At 32.5% G+C, this 24127-nt stretch overlaps 1 protein-coding gene across 1 annotated transcript in view; it reads left to right on the top strand.

The window, feature by feature from the left end:
• Nucleotides 1-419: 419 nt before the first annotated feature.
• The window catches only part of LOC130894856 (ubiquitin-like protein 3), a 105813-nt gene continuing 82105 nt past the window's right edge, over nt 420-24127 (top strand). Inside the window, exon 1 of the mRNA XM_057801872.1 lies at nt 420-810. Coding sequence (XP_057657855.1) covers nt 781-810 — 30 coding nt within the window. The 5' untranslated portion in view covers nt 420-780. The remainder of the gene's footprint in view (nt 811-24127) is intronic.

The following is a 24127-nucleotide window of genomic DNA, read 5'->3' as shown; positions in this document are numbered from 1 at the left end:
AATAGCGGTACTTGCTAAAATTTCACATTTTCTACAGATTTGAAATTAAATTGAATTTTTGCAGCAATGTATTACCAAAAAATTGATTCAGATTCGGACTGAATCAATTTATTTTATGAGGTCTACTTTATTAGGTATTTTAGGAATTTTAGTTAATTTTACTTAGACTCTTATTGTTTATATTTTCACCAAAGTAGTTGAATAAATAAAATACTACTTTCTTGTATTTCCCACCTCAAGGGCTTTATTTCAAAATTTCTCAAGATCTCACGATTTTAGCTTCTAACTATCTGGCATCCGTGTTCATCAAGTAAAATAGATCCCTATACCAATTCAATAAGATATTTTGTTACTTCAATATTCTGTTAATAGATGGCAGTGAAGTTACTGCGGCTTTTATAAAATATCCTGAGAGTCGAGGTAGTAGACAGAATAGAACACAAATAAGTATAATAACAGATTAGTAGTGGCTAACGGAAGGTGAAGGCGCAAGCTCCGCGAGAGAGCCTACATTGGCCTGCCTTGCTGTGCATTGTTGTATTTTCTCTATTTTATCAACCCTATAGTCAAGTTGATCCATTTTGTGTTCAGACATTAATTTCAGTGAATTGTGCTCAAATGTTATGTTGGATGTGTTCACATTGTTAAAGTGATGAATAAAAATGTTTAGCTATAAACTATTTTGAAAGTGTTTAGTGCAAGGTTCTGTGTCATGGAGTTGTGACATTTTCGAGTTCTAGTCATATTGGAGGTTTTTTGGATTGATTTATTTTGAAGATCATGTCGAGCAGGCATATCCCAGCAGATAAGGTAAATTTTAATTTTGTATTGACAACCGCACCCTTCCTTGCGAGAAGACATTGAAAGGCGACCTAGTTTTTTACCCCACAGAACGTCTTTTCATATTTCATCGCCTTGCTAGTGTATAAACTACTTTCTACTGTAGTTTACTCTGCATATACTGTAGGATTCTTCAAGTATTATAGTACATTGTCCTTTAATTAATAAGAACTTTTAACAGTAAAATATGCAATTGATGTTTCTCAAATATTTTCGTGACAAATAACGCCAAATATAAAAACTAATTTGGATGTCATAAAACCATTCGTCTTTTTCTTGTTTAGTTAATAATTATACTTTCATTAATTTCTGCAATACAACACTTGATGCAGTAAGTAGAATAAAACAAGGAGGGAAGTCTTTTCATTATAATAGAATGAAAGAAATGACAAGTATATACCTGTTTAATCTAGGCCACACACAGCTGCATGAAGAAGCATATTTTTTACAATTTATTAATTTACATAATACTAGTTTGAATGCTGTTATACCATAATATAATATACATTACATTTTTTTTAATATAAAAACAAATAGTATACAAATACTGATTTTGATTTTTTTATTTTAACGAAAAACCTTATTTCTAAAAACATTGAGGTTAATACATCAGTGTAATTAAATTATTTTTGAAAAAATATGGTTTTTAAATACTATTAATTTTTTTATCTAATCTAAATGTAAATGAATAAATATATAAAAAACAGCCATCAAGGTTAAAAACCTTACTTATTGTCCTTAACTGTTCTCTTGCTAGGGATAAACATTAGTAATTAGAAGAAGGTTACTGTGAAACAGTACTAAAAAGTACTATAATATGTAATATGTTTTTAACTTTAGACTCTAATACTATGTGCTGTTGACACTTACATAGTTAATCAAATTGATAATCGAATTAAAACTATTGATAACAAAGTTTGTATTTATTTTGGAAAGAACATAATGCAATTAAATTAATTTCTACTGACCTAGAATCATGAAGATATTATCAATAATAAATTAATTAGCTCACTTCGCTATTTCTCTGATAAAAAGCTTCTTTATGCAGCTGTTTTGAAAACTTCCACAAATAATATTGAGCTGCTGTTAACAGAGGTTGTGGAAATCAGTTTATCTAAATAAATGTATAACTGTATTTAAGTGAAACCTATTATATGTTTATGTATTTACAAATATTTGTTTGACCTTCTAATCAAAATTAGAAGTATTTACTTTTATGTGTATCCTGAAGTTATGAGGAGAGGTTCAAACATTTAATACTAGAAATCTTACAAGTACCTAGTAAAGCTTGTTATACAGCTTTCAATTCTATCTTGAGGAAAATGGAGGGTAGAAAATAAATTTTATTATCTCTAACTAATGTGGTATATTGATTTTTATTTGAATATCTATTATATTTTCACAAACTGCAAGTATAGCTGTATTATCTGCTCTTATTCTAGAATCTCTATCACTCATATGGAAATCTTTTAAGTTTCGGGTAAATTAGGGGAAGATATTTCTGATATTGAAAATTTAGCCTACACACCAAACATTGTCAAAGCCTTAGGTAACACCTGAGACACATGTGATATAATTTGTTTTGTAATACCATATTTATGTTTTGTATTGAAGTATCAAAACGTTTCAATGTTTACAAGTAAAAATTGACAATAACACAAGAAGATGGAACAAACTAAAGAAGAGAAAAATCAATGAACCCTAGGGTATCAAGGAATTGTTGGAGTCAAAAAGTTTGGATATTAAGGAAAGATAATTTGATAAGACCCCGAAAGACAGATGAAGATAAGAAAACAGGAGCACAAGAAGATGAAACAAACTAAAGAAGACAGAAAAGTTTGCATATTAATGAAAGATTCCTCAATACTACCCCGAAAGATAGATGAAGTAAGAAAATAATTACAAATACAGCCTTTATTACAATATTGAGATTGAGATACAGCTAGACGTTTAGTATGAATGGAAAACATCAAATAAGCAAAAAGACTATAGCAAACATGAAACGAAATGCTGGCCGAAACACTGAGTAAGAAGCGAAGAAAGTGCAATAAGCATAATAAAAAATAGAAAAGAGTAGAAAGAAGTAGACAATACAAAAACGGTAAAGTGAAATGTCAAATATTTAAACATTAGCAAACCAGAAACACCAAAAACCAGTTTTTTATATGTCCATATCAAAATGTTGTGGGTAGGTCTCGAAGATAACCAAAGTCTTCAGATTGTGACAGCAAAAGTTATGAAGTCATTGAAAACAATACTTGTAGAAAGAAATCAATGTACAATTTTAAATTTATATATAATGGTATGGAAAACTAAGTTCTGGATATTAAGTTTTTATTTTAAATGTTATAAAAATTAGATATCAGAATAGTCTTCAAACATTTTTTAATTTATAAACTATTATGTCAAAAAAGAATATAATTAGAATATTTTTATTAGTGTTATGTTACTATTTAGTCACTGATATGTTGTGCTCCTATTTGGTATGAAATAGAATCATCTTTTTTTCAAATTATAAATTTTTCCCCTTTGAAGGATTTAAGTGTTGAATAATGTTATTTTCCAAATAAAAAATGGGCCTCTCAAAAAATCTGTCTTTAAATGTAAACAATCTATCATGTAACAAAACATCAACACCTCTTCTTAAAATTTAGTGGCAGTTTGGAGTCAAATACCCAAACAAATTACCAACTAGAAAAACTGCTGAAAACTAATGACAGAAAAAGATACTTTTAACTACAAGCCATCTAAAATAGCTTTCAACATTTTTCCTTTTAAAAATAACTACATTTCTAACACTTCACCATGGGGTTGTAAATCTTTTCACAAAATGAACACATTTCAAGGATTTAATTACTTCCTTTTACTACCGCAGTCATTTCTTTGATAGTGTCTCAAATTCCGCCTACAAACAAATGTTTATTTATCTTTTTTTTGTCCCCTCCGTCGCCTTTGGTCTTTTAAACATACCATAGAAAACCAAGAGTAAAAGCTTTTGGAAATTTTGGATCCTTTCAACATCTGGCGGCAATCTAATTTGATTCAGACACTTTTTTGACTTGTTAATTCAAATTATAAATCTACATTGTTTAAATTATTTTAAGTAAATATTTTTAGGTGGATAGGGAGGTCAATTAGACAATTTAGATATGATAAACGAGTAATTATACTATAACCAATGAAAATTGAATTAAGTCAATTATATTTTTTATAAAAACTCTATCAATGTGATTGAGATATTCCGAACATATAAGTACATTTTTACTTTTTAAAATGGTTTCAATAATCTGACTACTGTACTCGACGAATGTCAAACTACTAAGAACACAGTCTCCTTGTATATGCTGTCTTAAATACTAATCTTATAGTATACAAAATTTATAATTAATTATAGAACTAAATATTTATGATCGTTAAAGTCACATCAATATAAAGTAAGTAATTTGATACGATAATGGAATTTCAAGTGTCTAAGGAACACTTGGAATCACTTAACTAAGACGTTGGTTCCTATAAGGAGCGGTCAATGTAAAATAAATCTTGGCGAATACAATAATAACTAGAAATTTGATTTGAGGTTCTTCACAGTCACAATAATATAAGACAAAAATTAGATAACGCGATACGATATATCAATAGAGGATAAAATAAGGGACCCTTTGTATCACTTAACTATATGATTAACAGGTCCCAATGGTTCCCATCAAGAGTGTTGAGATAATTAGTACATTTTTACTTTTAAATTTTTTATTTTGTCTGCCATTACGGTAACAGTATTGCGTAATTTGCAAACTCGCCGGCGCTCGTTTTGGCAAATATTAAGCTTATTGAGCAATATCGCTCTGTTCATAACAAGTTATGTAGCCTTTAGTTGTTTAGGTGTTTATTTGTTTATTCTTGAGGTTCTTTTATGTTGCTATATGAATCAAAATTGAGGAAAAATTTGAAAACAAATGAAAACAGACTAGCAGACATTCCATCGTTTAAAGCATTTATTCAGTGTGTTTTTTAAGTAATTATAAATGAAGTATTTTGTCCATATATATGGCAACCATAAAAATTGTATCAACTGGAATTCAGATTTTAATGGAATCGTTATTGTAGTTGAAATTACGAGGTCTGGCTATTGAATAACGAGACTAGTTACGAAAAATGGTTTTATTATTTAAATTATTCTACATCCGAATGCTCCCCTTCAATATGCTCCCCTCCTCTCGCCACAGACCTTTCCATACGATTATTCCATTGATCGAAGCAGTGCTGGAAATCTTCTTCGGTGAGTGCCTTTAGGAGCTCTGCTTTATCGCTTCCATCGTCTTAAATTGGGTCCCTTTCAAAGCAAATTTTATCTTCGGAAACATAAAAAGTCGCACGGTGCCAAATCTGGTAAGTACGGCGGATGTTCGAGCACTGGAGTACGCTTACTGGCCAAATAATGATTCACAGATAGCGCGTTGTGGGCAGGCGTGTTGTCCTGGTGCAAAATCCACGAGTTATTCTTCCACAACTCGGGGCGTTTTTTAGGCATTCGTCGCAGAGTTGCCAAAACTGACGAATAGTAAGTCTGATCCTCTGGAACCCATTCAGTCATCTTGGTACCGTTAATGTCGAAAAAACTATCAACATTGCCTTGAATTTTGATTTGCTCTCTCGGTACTCACTAACACCACTCAAAAACACGCGCACGAGATAGAGAATTGTCTCCATAGGCCTCTTCCAACAATTTATAACGCTCAGTTGAAGTTTTTTTCCATTTTAATGAGAAATTTGAGATTGCTATTGCACAAATACTATAATAGTAACGGAAACGTGTTTTGGGACGTGCGCAGAGAAGATATCTAGATACCCCTAAGCCCTAATAGGCGCGCAATCTCCTTATTTAATAGCCAGACCTCGTAATTGTTTTAAATAATGAAAACTTGTTCACTTAATAAAATATCTAACAAATTAGTAACGCAAAATAATGAATAATTAAAATACCTAGAAGCACTCATATCAGGACTAGTTGTGATAAATTATTTAAGGAAAAGTATTTTCAAGTCGTAAATTTAACCAAATTATGTAAAAAATATGATAGATGAATATAATAAACGTTTTTTGTTATTAGATGTTGGTCTTAATTCTTCCCATATCTTTAATGTTACACTATATATAAGGTTGAATGAGAATGTTAATTAAATTCCATATTATGGTACAATTAAAGTCAAAATGAGTGAGAAGGGTGCTGTAAAACCACGTTAGGTTTCCGAAAAAGGGATATTTAAAATGATAAATTGCTATTTATATTTTTGGTCTTGGTAACACTGACTATTTCTGGTTGTCACTGAGGTTTACTTTAGTCCAAAATTCGTAAATTCTGTCCAAAATCTTTTTTGAAATGATATGTACAAGATCGTCATGTTAAGCTTGGTTTATTCAGCCAAAAGTACGTAATTTTATACTTTTTTTGGCTTTGGAAAATCGAAAAATTATGCACCGATTTCGATGAATTCTTTCTTAAAATCTTCGTTTTTACGGCAAATTCACGAAAAAAATTATCACGTTGTCAACATTCCTGGTAGAAACCTCTAACAAAAATTGTATAGTCAAGAAATGAAACGAATGTTTTCATGTAGAAATCCCCAACTAATTTTTTTTATGTTTGACCAGTCAAACGTAGGGATGGCAATAAAGCAGGTAATAGGTACAATAGCTAACAAGGACGTAGGCAAACCTCAAAAAGGGCAAATATACAATGTGTCCACTCAAAAAAATCACTAAATAGATCGATTCTTCACTATAATTTACTAAATTGATCAGTTTCTTAATTCTGATATTGAGTTTTAAAAAATTGTAAGTTTTGGTTATATAAGTTCATATGTTAAGCATTTTCTTTTATCCGTGGGCTCTTGTGCTTGTTGAGCAAGCTTAGTAAGCATTTTTGTGCTCTCACGTAATATGTTTGAAACAATAATTTGGGGTTGCCTACCATGAATAATTCAACTAACTATGTCCATATTTAATATTCATCCCTCTAACAACAATTACATCCAAACAAGGTATTTCATTCTTCGAAAAAGGTCAAAGGAGTAGCATCAAGTCTCCAAGGTTTATTTGCTCATTTGCGCAAAACAATTAAGAGGTTTTGTACCATGAAATAAAAGTACATAGATTAATATTCATCCCTCTAACAACAATTACATCCAAACAAGGTCTTTCATTCTTCGAAAAAGGTCAAAGGAGTAGCATCAAGTCTCCAAGGTTTATTTGCTCATTTGCGCAAAACAATTAAGAGGTTTTGTACCATGAAATAAAAGTACATAGATTAATATTCATCCCTCTAACAACAATTACATCCAAACAAGGTCTTTCATTCTTCGAAAAAGGTCAAAGGAGTAGCATCAAGTCTCCAAGGTTTATTTGCTCATTTTCGCAAAACAATTAAGAGGTTTTGTACCATGAAATAAAAGTACATAGATTAATATTCATCCCTCTAACAACAATTACATCCAAACAAGGTCTTTCATTCTTCGAAAAAGGTCAAAGGAGTAGCATCAAGTCTCCAAGGTTTATTTGCTCATTTGCGCAAAACAATTAAGAGGTTTTGTACCATGAAATAAAAGTACATAGATTAATATTCATCCCTCTAACAACAATTACATCCAAACAAGGTATTTCATTCTTCGAAAAAGGTCAAAGGAGTAGCATCAAGTCTCCAAGGTTTATTTGCTCATTTGCGCAAAACAATTAGAGGTTTTGTACCATGAAATAAAAGTACATAGATTAATATTCATCCCTCTAACAACAATTACATCCAAACAAGGTCTTTCATTCTTCGAAAAAGGTCAAAGGAGTAGCATCAAGTCTCCAAGGTTTATTTGCTCATTTGCGCAAAACAATTAAGAGGTTTTGTACAATGAAATAAAAGTACATAGATTAATATTCATCCCTCTAACAACAATTACATCCAAACAAGGTATTTCATTCTTCGAAAAAGGTCAAAGGAGTAGCATCAAGTCTCCAAGGTTTATTTGCTCATTTGCGCAAAACAATTAAGAGGTTTTGTACCATGAAATAAAAGTACATAGATTAATATTCATCCCTCTAACAACAATTACATCCAAACAAGGTATTTCATTCTTCGAAAAAGGTCAAAGGAGTAGCATCAAGTCTCCAAGGTTTATTTGCTCATTTGCGCAAAACAATTAAGAGGTTTTGTACAATGAAATAAAAGTACATAGATTAATATTCATCCCTCTAACAACAATTACATCCAAACAAGGTATTTCATTCTTCGAAAAAGGTCAAAGGAGTAGCATCAAGTCTCTAAGGTTTATTAACTGTTTTGCGCAATACTTTTGAAACATTTTGTTTTTGTCTACCATGAAAAATAAAAATATATACGTTAATAGTTTTCCATCTAACATGAATTAAATCCAAATGAGGCCTCTTCATCGAGTAAGGTCGAAGGAATATTCTTGGATGTATGTGAATATAACTGATAGGAATCCAAAACTTATTTTCTCTGTGCCCAAGCATGTAAGGTGACATTGAGGAAAGATCAATACCAAATGCGGGATATTTGTTAATATTTTATAAGTGAAACTGCGCTATCATATTTCTATCAACATTTAAGTCAGGTAAAACACTGCTTTTCAATTTCTGGATACTTGAGAAAAGTTTTTTTACTTCATTTCTCCGCATAGGTTCATTTCCAAAAACGTTATACATTAATAAATATTTTAATTGGAATCCGTATTTTATTCCTTCTTACCATCCTACAGGCACACCCCAATGGTATTATAGACCTTCTAAGAAATACCTTTATTACCTGTCGTAAACTGGTTGACTGGTCGGAATTCGTAAATCGACTCCACTAACAGAAGTGATGCTATTATTATATTTATGACATCAAAAAGGACCGAATACCTAAGAAATTGTTATTTGCTTTGTGTTTAATAGCGTAATACGATACATTGTAGCTTAGAAAAATGCGGCAATCTTTTTTAAGACGACAATATGGCGCCCTCATTACACACTTTATTTTATCAGCTGGGTTTTAAAACAGAAAATTGATACTTTGTTGCCCGATTTTCTTGTCAGTTTTACCAAACAACACTTTGAAACACGATAATTTCTTATTTAATTCGTTTGTCTGCAACTGGTAACGTTTCTTTAGATAAAGTTGCCCCCGATTCCTCCCAAAGGTTGTCGTCAATTAGAGAACATAATCCCTATAAGGATTTTATCGACAAAGTTCGTTTGCCACCCAACCCTCGTTAAAGTTATCGCAATTTGATTAGGACATTAGGAAGTTTTCGCTCATGAAACTAGCTTAGGAAACGACGAAATCCCCTAAAATTTCTTCTATGTTACGGTTTTCCGCTCTACTGCTAGTCTCAATAAAACCCAACTCGGTGTTTGCTTCCATTGGAACGACAAACCAAACCAGCCATAAACCTCCTCTAAAAGCCACATTTTCTTTTATGCAAAACTAAGGAAATGTTTCTCCAGATCTTTTCTGGAGTCGTCCTCTTCTATACCATGCAAGCACATTCTGCCTTCGTCTGAGAAAAGAATAAATGTCAAAATAAGAGTACTACACATGTCGAGGTTAGGGCTATTTGGAAATTATATGAATTTAATACTAGTAGCGCCATCTATGTGTCAATATACGAACTTTTTGATCCCATTTAATATAACTGCGAATAATCGGTGTCGGATCTCACTCTTTTGAAAACAATACCTAATTTCCGAAAACCCTGTCGGAATTGTCAATTAATTAAATACAATTGAACAGTATCAACGTTAAATAAGTATACTAACGGTGTTAATAGCGATGATGATAAATATACCGTTTTAATTGTTTGATTTTACTGTGTAGGACGATGAACAACTGAATAATATGAAACGGTTTGAACTTTTTGACCTTGCGGGTAATCGCCGTTAATTTTTTTCTTTCAACCTTCGCAAAGATCGATTTGTTAGCGCGCCGCTAGTGGAACGTTGATTAAAAAATCTTTCGTCAAGCTTAAATAAGTTTGAATTTAAGATGTTTGGAGGTTCTTACAATAAAAAATTGATTTGATAAATCATTTTATTTAATTATTATAATTGTACACAATTTCGTTAGATAAGATCTAGAACTGATATGTTAACACAGTTATAAGCTGTCTGGATAGTGAAGGGTGGTTACCAAAAGCGAGTAAATTCGAATAAACATCATTATACCTCTAGGTGTGCGATTTCGCATAAAAAACTTGTTCAGAGTCGCAACCTCCGACCGCCAAACATGAATGTTGGAATCGTTTTTTCCAGCGCTTAAGACGCGTTGTTACAAGGCAAATTTTGATGACCGAATAAAGTGGATCAACAAAGTTGAACTTTATCGTTAAACAAATCGCCATGCAAACCTTTAACAAGTTGAAATCTGTTTATTTATTACCAAAATATTGTTTAGTACTTTTCGACACAATCACCGAAGAGATTGAGACTTTTGTCATGTCTGTGGACAGGCTTTTCAATCCCCTTTCTATCTATTAACAAAAAAATTGTGATGTATTTTTTGTAACAAACAAAAATTCATAAAATTTACGTTTGAGCGCTGATATTTTTCGACTATTGTGAAGAACATTTAATAAGTAATCTATTAAAACAAATTGTAATGAAAATATTTTTAATAACGTCAAAAAAAATTCTTAAACTTAACGTTTAAGCTCGAAACCCCAAAATTATATAGTAGTAATCCGTGGATAACTTCGCACGGGTTAATAAACTATATATCCAATCCAAAAATTAAATCACCAGAAGGAAAAAAACTTTCAATATCCTTTTAAATGACGTTCTTTTAAAGTATTATGAAAAAAATCTGGTATAAATGCATTTAGCATATGTTGTAATGAGGGAGATACCTTAATGCGTAAGTTAAACCGTAGTAGCATCGTGTTCAATAGAGTTTCAATTTATATTTTCATATATTTCCTTCAACTATGTTATATTTACTACAAAGAGAGATCCCGCTGACGATACGACAATGATTTGCACACAACGTTAGTTAAACTATAAGCTATAGTTTGCTTTCTCGCCCAACTTTCGTTATAAAACGTATTTTAAAATCTCATTTCCGCTCCTATGCTTCGACTAGCATATTCTACAAACGCAGTGTATACATAACGTAAACCGCAATATACGAACCCGTTACTTTAATCCGTTTCGTGAAAGACAACAATGTTTTAACCGAAGAAAAACCAATAAAACTATCAAGATAAAAGCTCACCGTTGAGAAATTCTAACATCCTCATGTCGTGCAGCTACTATTACACTTCTAATTACATTTCGCTAAGTAATCGACTACGGATCGCGTGTAAAATATGCCAAGAAAAAGAAGAAGAACTCTGTATTGGTGTCTTCCTTCTGAAATTTTATTCAATTAATGTAGCAACGGTTCTAATTGGACGAGTATGTTTAATAAAATTATATGTATCTTAGTTTACAACGTTAACCGTGGTCCTTCATAGGATCCGAACCCTTCTGTGGTATCAGCCACCGAACATTTGAAAAAGAAGGTAGCAAAACCAATTATTGGGGCAACTTACAGGAGTTGAGACAGGCAAAGTCTCTTCTGGAAAACTATAACCAGAGTAGATGATCTATTCAAGTAAGAACAATCTACGAATATCAACAAACACCTGAAGACGCTAGACCTAGCAGATAATGCGGCTGAACTGCATTTCCTTATCTATGCCTTCTCTCCAGCTTCTTCGTGGTTTTTCTATTCTCCTTTTCGCTTGTAGTGGCGCTCTTTCGAATCTTAGTTGCATTACGGATTTGTCGGGAAAAAGTCGATCGTCTTGGTAGCAGCATTGTTAATGATAATATCAGCAGAAACATATCAACCGGCCAACTTCAAAACTTCTATGGGGGAAGTATCACAATTAAAAACGTTGGATAACTAAAACTTACTATAATACATCAAACAAACTATATGCGAAGAAAATTTAAACAACGTCGCACGAGCTAAATCTCTGGAACGCTGAGATCTCGGCGCTCGAGATCCGATCGCTTCGCTGTCTCGAGACACAATGAATTTCTCCTAGATTCCAAACGCCTCGCCTGGATTCGTGTAAATATGAAACATAGGTCAGAAGGTTTTTGGTTTTTCTCAAAGTAAGGTATAATGGAGAGTATTAATTTTATTGTATGCTATTTAGAAAAATTAATTATATATCAATACCTAGCGCAAACTCTACTATTATGCACTGTAGTAAGAAGAAACCTCAATTGAAAATACTTTGTTTATCACAGTAACAAATTAATCTTGTACTTCGTGATTTTTTCGCATCGGTTGTCTACTTCCTAATGTCCTTGCTACGTTTCTTCATTCATATTCATGTTAGTCATTTGATTCATCACATATTTTCTTTGTTTTAGCTTCCTAGTTTACCATGTCAGTTTCTTTCTGTAATTTATATTCCATACACGATTATTTATTACTTATTTTCATTTAAATGATTCCATATTAATGAAGATAGTCATGTTTACATTATATGGAAAGTATAAATTTATAACTGTAGACCTAGACAGTAATCAAAAAATTTTACGAAACCTAGGAATTTCAATGAAACACTAACCTACTTACATCCAATGTAACCAAAATGAAATATTATGTACTCGTCCACGACATGGAAAATGAAGCAGATCCTGTTCGATAATGTTAATAGAATCTAAAATTTGATGGACCTGCTGGGTACAAATGTCTTTTATCTGTTTGCCGTGTTCTATGGCCGTTTTTATATAGCCAATTTCTAAAAAGGCCTTTTTATTTGTTTAAAGCAAACGAAGGTCACGACAAAGCAGATAAAAGCCATCCAAGAAATCTTGAATACTCTACGTTTATATCATTTGTAAACTTTTCTCCGCTTTCTCTAGTTTTCTCTTCTGCCTTTCGTCTCTTGTTCTCTATCTTGTGATCTCTATCGCCATTCTCTTTCATCTTCCTTTTTCTACAATGATCATAAATTTCTTTTCACTTATCAAAATAAATTTTTTCTGTTTTCCTGTTTTTTTATCAATAAGTTGAATTACTTAAATACAACGCCGATATATTATATAAATTCCGGAATCATTTACTGTTCTAAAGTCACAAAGTTGCCAACCGTGCCGGATTTCCCGGGACAGTCCCGATTTCCAATCACTTTTAGCGTGTCCCGCCCTAATCTGCCCACGGATTGTCCCGTATAGATGACTTGATGCCTATTGAATCGAAATCAATTTCAAAGCTTGAAATAGTTCGTGGAGGAAGCCAAAATACAATGGCAAGAGCTTGTCAAACACTTACCAACTATGTAGTTGTTATTAGGCTCAACTCTAGAGAAGATTGCTCAAATGCGTTGAAACAACTGCTGGAAGATTTGGACCAAGATCAACCAGAAACATTTGATCGCCCGAAACCGCTGTATATCTTCATTTTCTTCGTAAAAAAACCAAATAGACTTCTTCATAAAGCTGGAACCAGCGCTACTGAACTTTTTGCAATTATGAAACGTTTGAAATATTAAATTATTGCTAGTGAAAAAGAACAATTTTTGTGGTTGGATGGACATTTTTCAAAGTACAGTTTCCAATTTCCAAATTTCTTATGACATTTGTCACTATTTAGATAAGAGTTTTGACTGCAGCGACGATAACCCTTTGAAAAAAATAATTTGTCTCTCCATGACGGAGGATATTTCTTTGAAAAGCCTTTTAGAAGTTGCTACTGCACTGGGCACTTAGAAACAAATCTCTTCTATTCGATGTGCAAGGAATCCATGGTAACAGCTCACTCAATTTTGTAAAAAATGAATATTCCTAGGCCTCTTGCCGTCGTGCTAATACGGATATGAGACAACTAGAAACGTGTTAACTCTAAAGTAATCACTCGTAGCCATTCCAATATCTTTATCATGTGTTTTATAACATTTGTTGTATTTTTTCTACGCTTAATTCTACCCTATTTCTTCGAAAAACTTGAAGCTTTCTGGTACGCCTCATTTTTTTGGTGTGAATAATGAAAGAAATGAAAAATTGCTGGAGAAAATTTGCTGCCCTAGGCTACAGCCTACTCAGCCTGCTGGTAAATCCACCACCATCTGTTAAGTATTACTTGAAGGACTATAAAAAGCATCAAAGAATTTCAATCGCATACTAGGGAGAATTTTGAAGAATACACGTGCGCACGAAAAAATTTGTTTGGTAAAATATTAAAGAATCATTTTCGTATTTGAAAACTCAATGTATATCTTCTCACTCTTGTTTTGATATTAATCGAATTCGATTCTAATAAGTAGGGTACTCAAAGGGTGAAGTCTTACTAATAGATTGGAAATAAGTTGATTAAATAAATTGGTAAAATAACTGACAAATTATCCTTCAAATTATTTTTATAAGTATTTATAAATAAGAAATTTTGTATTTCCAATTATTTCTAAATGAGTAAAGATATAAAAACTTAACCTTCAAATTCGTTTACTGAATACATAAATCATTCTTATTTTTCTTAGTGTTAATTCTGTGACGTAATATGAAATGTAAATTTAGTACTAGTTGTCTGGTATAGATGTAGATCCAAAAGCGTAAGGAAAATACAACCTGACGTATACTAAATCAGCTGTCGTTTGGTGAAATTGATTTCGTAAATGCACACCTGGGTTAAATTTATATATTCGTTACTAGCGAGAATATTAACCAACGAGCTGGAAATCGTTTTGAAACTTTTATTTGGTCCTAAATGTATGAAATCTTATTTTGCACCATCCCAGGTGATAAGCTTAACTTTTAGTAGCCCAAAAACCGCCAAATTATTGCACTTTTTTTGTAATTTTTTTACTTGTAGCTGGAAATTAATCCCAAAAATATTTTCCAAATGTCTCAATCTCCTATTGTTTTATATAAACTTATCTTTTACTTATAGCCTATCGGAGGTTGAAAAAAAAACGGCCCTCGTATTATTAGAGATATTCTAAAATGATTTTAACACTTGGCCCGTTCCAGTCTATTACCAAAGGCGTGCTGCATTTAAACATAACTTTTTGCATCTGTCTCTCACAGTTTCTCAATAATATGAGTGATTTGTAAATGCTGAACTTCTTTTGTAATAATTTCTGATATTTGTTAATTCTATTCAAATTTCTGAAGTGAAATGAAGGACGTCTCCTTTCTACCTCCACGCAATCGAGTATTGGTAATGATACCAATGATAGGAGTCCATGTTATAACGAATCTAATAATCCCTACGTCAGGAGATACGTTTACAATAAATAAAATAAAAGTAGGTGTACTTAGTAATTACATCCAACTAGTACGTATTTAGAATCTATATTAAGAACGGCTCGGTATTTTTAGTTGAAAAAAGTAGGTGAATATCAGTGCTCGCTCATTAGTTTAAACTCGCGTCAATCAAAATAAGTTGTAAAAGTGAAATGAATGAAAATTTATGTACATCATTTCGGAATCCAACGAAAATAACATGAAACATTTAATTTTAATTATTTTAGAATTTAATTTCCGTTTGGAAAAGCAAAAACTATTTTAGAATTTCCACATTCATATTATCGTTTACAAAATCGATTTTTCATAAAACTAGATCCCACCAACCCGTCAAAACTATCCCTGAAGGGCCGAAGGTTCTTGGGAGAAAAGGGGGTATTTGTTCGTAAACTTGGCACACTGATTAAAAGTCTCGAATGGGGTATGTAAGTTGCAAGATGAAACACTCCCAGTCACATAACACAAGGTGTAGCAGTCCAGTCAATTAAGACCAGATTATATAGTTAGGGACTCTTCGGGGGCTTTTGGAGAGGAGTTTATGGGGTTTCGTGCCCATTGAAACGCTTAATCAGCTTGATTTGAACTATCATTGTGCCAAGGTTCAGAAAAATTCGTCCATAAGTATTGAAGGGCAAGGGGGGTTTGCCTACAATCCTCCAGGCACTTTGGTCTATTATGAAGCCCAAAAAATTTTGAACTGTCATTCTTCAATTTTTCAAAATAGCATCCTTTCGTATCTACATACTACTGCCAACGAGCTTCCAGGTTTTCGTACGCCTCCAGTAACGTCTGGAGCAGAATGAGCTTGAGCGTCGATCTTATTCTAGAGATACTAGAGAAAATTTGGTGAGGCCAATCCTGGCAGGTCGTTTTCCGGTTGGTTAACTGAATTTTCTGTCACGATTTCCAAAACTTGGGTTTGAGGAATGCTCATTTATTAGAAATCATTTTGAGACTTATCCTATGAAAACTGCTTAACAAATTTTTTACTCGCGAATCATTTTCGTTGGTCTTGCTGGTCGAAGTGCGTTTAGAGCAGTCGTCGTCTTCAACTCGTTCCCTACCTTCTCGAAACGGCTTGTCTCACTCAAAAGCATCGATCTAGCCATAGTAGGCCTCTTTAATTATATCTTGAGTCTTGTTAACAGCTTTATACGCGTATCGCTTCTCCACGTTACATGATTCTGCGTGACAAGGCGTTTCGATGGGCGCAGAAGCTTCTTGTCCGCATGTTGGCTCCGAAAAAAACTAATCGTACTATTTTTAAAACAGACCCTGTATAGTTATATAGTACAGACGATCTTCATAATTCATCTTTGGTAGGAAACCTTTAGGTACATAATACATTTAGAATAGATACATTAGATTTTAACAGCCAGATATAATTCTATAAACTTGAATTTGAATTTTAAAATTTTTTAGAAGAATACTATTCAAAACCACCGAAAATCTTAATCAATTATTTCCCAGACGATAAATACATAAGTATTCGAAAGCTCGGAAAATATATTAAAGTTAGTTCACTTTGGTGTTTAATTGCCACGTTCCCACTTCTATATCTATATATCACCAATTTCTTTTGTCTGTTAAACCTAAATGTAAAACCGTGAATCCAGAAATGATTAATTACGAAACGTACCATAGTTTTGGAATTACGAAGAAAATGCTGAACGTATTTCTCTACTTTATAATAATAAATGGCTATTTTCAAGGTTTCTGTCATTTGACTAATGAAATTTGAAAAAGCTGTTTTATTTATAGTCTTTTTTTATGTACGAGAAAGTGATAAAATCTATTTCCTAATGCAGAGTTTTTTCATTTGAAACATTATCGTAGAATAAGTTGAAACATTTTCTGAAATTTCCATAATTGTATCTGAGTTTTCGGCCCTTTTTAATCTCAAGCTGTACAGAAAACATAAGAAAACGATTTGGACTGGTCAAAAGCCATGTATATTAATGCCGTATTGTAGAATCTATTGGTACTTATTTGGCAATAAAAGTTAGAAACTTTGTTTGTGTTGATAATACAGTGAAATTAGTTAGTAGTGCGATTGGCGTTGGGAAATCTACGTTTTATTAAGTTGTTAAAGAAGGGAAATGTGAAACGTAAAACTCCACGGAAAATAAAATCATTAGAAAAAAGGACTTCGAAGGAAAGTGCATTAGAAAAGAATTTATGACAGTGGACAAAGCTCTTGCCACGGTGCGTGATCATAAGTATAACCCTGAAATGTGTCCAAGGAAACTTTTAAAAGACCAGGTTTTCGATGGAAAAAGTATTCTAGAAAATATATTTCAATAGAAAGTAGCGATATTGTAGTATGGAGAAGAAAGGACTAAAAAAGAAATAAGAAACAAAAGTATAAGTATATTTTATTTAGATGAGACGTGGATCAAAGAGGATATACACGAAATAAGTTTTGGCAGGACGAAACTGAAACCAACTAAGGCTTTCCACCATCAGAAAAGGAGCCCAAACTGATAATAGTACACATGGCGGTTCATACGGTTTTGTTTTAAATAATTTATTAATCTACTCGTACCGTTGACTACCATGAATGCTGATGTCTTTGAAGAATGGTTCAAACACATGATAGATCTTCTTCCTTAGAACTGTATAATAGTAATTGATAATGTAAATATGGTATGGTAAATTTGGTTGAAAAAGTTGCATGAATTCAAAGAACATTAAGTTCAATTCTGGTTTTGTGAGAAGAGTAGAAGTATTTTTTGTGTTCCCTTCGTAACGATAAATTAAAAAAATACTAAATTGCAAAAAATGTTGGAATGACGGCGGGTACATCTGCACCATATTGTGAACTAAACCCTATTGAACTGGTATATAAGGAGAAGTTTCAAGAAAAATTAATTGTTTGAGAATCGGTGATGTTAAACAGTTGTTTGAGAAAATATGGAAGTTGGACTGAGGGAATGATCGAGACTTCTTCTTCCCCATCGTACGATAGGACTTAGTCCTGTGTCTGCATCAATGATTGCCTAGCTGCAGCTGGGATGATGAAGACCAGCTTCCATACCATCTTGTAGGTGGTAGGGATGTATTCGGTTTTTCTTCCTTTGCAATCTTTGCCAACCTGTCATCTGACATTCTGTCCATTCAATTACCTCCGCCGATGTTAAAATCTTTCGCTATTTGTTCAAACCTATACAGTAGTCTTTGTACCCATCCGGTATCCTCTTCCAGTTTGCTTTACCTCTCATCCATTATGATGCTGAACAAGATCGGTCTGAACCCCGATTGAGACTCTTATTGTAAATATTGGTTTTGACAGTTCATCTTATGATTTTGATTTGTAAAACGTAGCTCTACTTATACTGGTGAGGTTTTATATTAGAATTTTTCCTTCCTAGAACGTAAGGTTGTTCAAAAATCAAAGTTGAAACCCCTATTTCTATATAACTAGTACGACACAATGTTCTTCATACCTTGTGACAATTTAGAAAAAATTTTTCACCTTCAGCTGTTTGGGAGCAGGTTAATAATGTGATAATATAAATGTACACCCTATGTATTCATTATATTTATATAAATGTTATTTTCTGTTCGAGGTATAACTTGAAAAAATATTTTAACTGAATTGATGCATCCTACGTAATTCTGTGATTAATTTCCGCTCGAATGGGGCCACAATTACTCATAATCGAACGCAAACACCAATTTCTTTGGTTTTTGGCGTCATTTGACTGCAAAAAGGTCGAGTTTGATGTTTTATTATTATGCTTCTTCGTCGTTTGCGTTCCCCGGATTGAGTCTGGATTGATTATTGCTTACAGAAATTTAAAAAATCTTGAACGAAATAATGAGAAACTTTGACAGAGCATATAACCTTAAACTTGTGATTTATACAACAAATCGCGGATTTTTTAACTTAACCTCGTTTTCTTTGGATCAGTTATGTCAAAGATGCGACCCGCGGGCCGCTTCCGGCCCCTGGTCCTCTGCTTTAAAGTGTTTTTATCATCTACTCATTATAATAATATTACAACTCCATCTCGTGAACCGTTTTCTATTTTAATTAGAAGTCACGACGAGCGGATGGTGTTTAAAATGAGATTTGATCTGTTTTTATGAAAGGAAATGGCCAATAGATTCAGAAATTATGTAAATTACTGTGTATGTTAACGATTGTAATTACGGAACATCTCCCGAAGGTTGTTATATTAAAGAAAAACGGTGAAAAAAATGAGTTTTTAGCAGAAAAAAATTAGATTTTCACTTTAGCTACGGTAAATATATTGTTACTTTCCGCATTGTTTATAATGACATCTGTCGAAATTTCAAATATTAGTATTAATACTCATGAAAACAAAACTCGTTTTGTTCTTAGGTAAGAGAAAAAATGATTTATGGTATTGATTAAACATTTTTTACGTGGAAAAACTGAAAAATGTTACGTAAATATTATTCTGGACATGATTCTTCATTTAGAATGATGGTAAGTGGTTCAAAACGTCTTGCGGCGTTGTCCGATGTCTAATTGCCATTCTTTCCTGTCGCTGCAGTTGTTATCGTTGAGATTTCGTACACTCATTGATTCGTATACTCTCCTTTAGTTTGCGTGCTAAGGGCCCTTTCACACCAAACGAATCCGAATCAATCAGAATCACTCCGAATCAAGTTGAATCTGATTGACCAAGATTCGGCTTCGAGCGCTCCGTTTAAATGTGAAGGGCTCTTTTCCCGCCTTCAGACCGGACGAATCTGGTTCAATCAGGTTTGATTCGAGATCGCACTTGATTCAACCTGTCAGATTTCTCGTCCGGTCAGTCTTGAATCAACAATCATACGAGATGGACGTGGAGTTATTAATTTTAAAAGTTCTTCTGTGTGGAGGAAAATTGGCGAAGAATTAAACATTCCCAAAACATTTCTGTTTCCGCCGTTGCCTCCTACGAAACTCTATTGCATTTAAAACAACTGCGTCCTTGATGATAGCTCAAAAGCAACTAAAAGAAGGAAAACAAAAAGAAGATGAAAGGATTTTTATAGATTCAGGTTGATTCAGCTGGTGTGAAGAGTGGAGATGACGAATCAGATTCAACTTGATTCGGAGTGATCCAGATTGATTCGGATTCGTTTGGTGTGAAAGGGGCCTAAATCATCTGTTTGTTGGTCGTCTGCAAACTGGAGGGTGTCATGGTCGATTTGGATCCCAATTCCTTCTTCCAAGTTGAAACAACAACTTGCATTAAATGTTAAATATGATAAAGCTACTTTTAAGGTGATTCTCTCGATTATTAATGCTAATCAATAGTAAACTGCCTTTAAAAATTCAAACGAATATTTGAATATCTTCAAACGTAATCCAAGTTCTTTTTATCGATATGTCACAGTTGATGAAGCTTAGCTGCACCATTATAAACCAAAAACAAAAATTAAACAATGAAGGAAAGTGCTAAGCTGGAATTTCTGCAACCGTTGGCGATAGTCATACCGAATACACTGTTTACACCACCACTGAATGTAAACAGTTCAAATCCAGTCTCTGAAGACGAAGACTTGGTCATCGAAACGCGCACCGGGCAGTGTAATGGAGGTGTAAACAATGTTTTCAGAAGGAAAAGGAAAGTTCAACCAAAAAAATTATGACATCAGTGTTCTGGGGTGATGTAATATTTATGGCTTATACAGGGTGTCCCACGACGAGTTAAAACTATCTGTATATGGCAAAATACTCATAGTAAAATCATGAAAATTTCTACGTTTGGGTTTTCGGATACGATCTTTTTAACTAAAATATTTTCAATGATGGCCAACTTCCGGAAGAACCGGAAGTCGACTTTAACTTTGTTATTTTAAATAGAATACCCTGTATAATAATACATTTTTTAAATCTACGTTAAATTTTAATATACTTTTGTCTAAAAACTTTTTTCGAAAAATGCATATTTTTTGAATTATTAATTTTTTTGTAAAAAATTTGACCCTTGCCGACCCTTATAAATTATTTTTTTACGAGGATACCCTTAAAGATATGAAAATGGTTTCTTTTCGATTGCTTTTAGCAAGGTAAGACGTATTTGAATCTATGTTGAAAAACGTTCCATTTTATACAGGGTTTGTATAAAAAGTGTTCAAAGTTTAACTTCATAAATATCAAACTTTTTTATTTTTTTTAAATAAAACTGTCGTTATCCAGATATTAAATATTTTCTGTAAATTTTTAGAGATGCAGGTGTGGTCTAAATTTTATTTTGACCCGATGATACAAGCACTAAGAAATAAAAAAAGTATTTTTCTTTATCTTGTCAAGGTCTGTATAAAAAATTAAATCAAATTGTATATTTGAGATATTTGAGGTTTGAAATTATTATTGTATGTTTTAATAAGTTTTAATCTTTTATTTATACGTTCAGTAGGCTAATAAATGACACTTATTTAACTGTTATTGGTCAATTAGTCAATCGTTAAAATGGCTCGTTCTCAATTTAATAAAAATAAATAAAATTTAGACCACACCTGCATCTCCAAAAATTTACAGAAAACATTTAATCTCTGGATAACGGTGAGGTTAAAGTATACATGAATTAGCCTTATTTTTTACCCCTGAATGCATTAAAAGAGAAAAAACCGGGTGGTTCTATTTAAAAAAATAAAGAAGTTTGATATTTATGAAGTTAAACTTTGAACACTTTTTATACAAACCCTGTATAAAATGGAACGTTTTTCAACATAGATTCAAATACGTCTTACCTTGCTAAAAGCAATCGAAAAGAAACCATTTTCATATCTTTAAAGGTATCTTCATAAAAAAATAATTTATAAGGGTCTGCAACGGTCAAATTTTTTACAAAAAAATTATTAATTCAAAAAGTATGTATGTTTCGAAAAAAGTTTTTAGATAAAAGTATACTAAAACTTTACGTAGATTTCAAAAATGTATTTATATATAGGGTGTTCTATTTAAAATAACATCCGATAACCCAAACGTCCTAAATATTATTTTTTGAAATAGAAACTAAATGTGTACAATTAAAAGGAAGTTATGTTGAGAAGAAAAATAACTTTTTCGCAGTAAACTAAGTTTTCTATCTAACTGGTACTACATTCTATTCTTCTCCCATTGTTTTCATTTTATTTAATACATTTAATTCAAACCGTTGGACCACATTTTCTGTTCTAATACCTCAAAAAGAGTTTTATTTGAATTGAGATTCAAGTCACGTAAAATATTATGTACGTCTTCGTGACTTCGATTAAATGAACCAAAAATATTTCGTGGAAAATAAGTATCTAAGAGAAAGGGAGGAGACGGGAAAATTTATGTGAAATTAAGAAGGTTATCAAAGTCAATTAAGGAACAAGTGGTTAATTACATTAACTGTTTGGTAGATAATTTGTTTGGCAATACTTTTTTATGATCCATTCAATTAATTATTCGAATTTTCCTTCAATTTTTTCTCTGGCGGTGTCACCCTCATTGAAAATGCGAACCTGCCGAAACTTTTATTTTTCCTCAACTCCAATAAATTTTATTGTGTTAAAATTGATGTTTTATTGGTAATTTTCTTATCAAGGTAATACTGTGAAGTAATAGAAAATATTGTATTAGTTCAGCTTATTATCAAAATCATGTAATTATCATTTTTTTGAGACCCCTACAGCAGTACATCCCTCGTACATTATCCGCACCTGCGATCTAAATTATTTAATAATTTCCTTCTCTGTTCAGGGCTTGTCCGGTCCTGTGAATAATTTTGAAAACAGTTAAATTGAATATTTTGTCATTCTCGCGTTTAAAATTGTTTTTTATTTTTTTGTTACGATGACTAATACCCGCAGGAACAATTTTAATCTTGATAATTGACTAACCAAACATGGCAACATGGCTAAATTACCTGCCCACTATATGATGTTCGACCCTCTCAGAGATTTTATTCATTCATGATGCATTTACGTGAGATGTTTTTCAGGATTTTTTTTTCTGGTTTAGAAACGAATCTGTATGCTAGTAGCGGTGCACCTTCATGCCAAGAATAATGAAATTCAAATAAGTGTCCGCGTCGCAATAAGCATGCAGTTGTTAAAATAGAAAAAAAAAAGAGAGACAGAATGTGACAACATATTAAATGATACTTATTTAATATTATCGTCGGTAGATTCAAATGCTGGCCAACTAGTTTAGTGATGATAAAAATATTATTAAAAAAGTGTGTTGTTATTATTATTATTTTCCACTCAAACTTCATCGTTTTACAGATTTTGTTTATGCAAACATATTTGTGGTTACCTAAGATTCAACCATATTTATATAATACTTCTATATGAACAGTTTAAACGAGAAGGAATATCTCACTATTAAGGTGTCGACAATATCCATTTTCCCTCTCGTTGGAGACACTTTATTTACCGTGCGCATGCTTGAGAATGCGCAGAACCGAGCTGGAACCTCGGAGGATAGAGAAAGCGTTATCATTCTGTCTTTCTTAGTCGAAACAGCTTCCACTTACAGAAATTGTCCAATTTCTGTGACACACAACAAGCAGCTGGCTCAATAATGTCGATGATTTGATTGATTAATGGTTTATTATACATAGCTGGGACACATAAGTAAGGAAGATTAAATTTAAGATTTGTGGAACAGCGAAGTGTTCGAAGTTGAAATTTTTAGGCTTACAATGAGTCGAAATAGATTTCTCTTTCTATTTAAATGTTTTCGGATTGACGACAGAAATACTAGACGTGAAAGACTCCTAACTGACCGACATGTTGAAGTGCGAGATCTTCTTTAACAATTTGTGACAAACTGTCATGCTTGTTATACACTGATTGCGTATATGTTGCATTAGATGAAAAATTGGAAGCATTTAGAGGTCGTTGTTCGTTTTTCCAGTACATACCTTCTAAACCAGCCAAGTACTGGTTGAAAATTTTCGCTCTAACAGACGCAAAAGTTTACTATACTTGCTGGAAAGCAACCTTAGGGCCTCTACTGTGTAAGTAATAAATTAAGTAAGTAATATTCGTCTTACTGGTCGTA

The sequence above is a fragment of the Diorhabda carinulata genome, chromosome 6 (assembly GCF_026250575.1).
Source record: "Diorhabda carinulata isolate Delta chromosome 6, icDioCari1.1, whole genome shotgun sequence".
Lineage (NCBI taxonomy): Eukaryota > Metazoa > Arthropoda > Insecta > Coleoptera > Chrysomelidae > Diorhabda > Diorhabda carinulata.
Note: the sequence above shows the minus strand (reverse complement) of the source record. Positions and strands in the feature narration are given on the sequence as shown.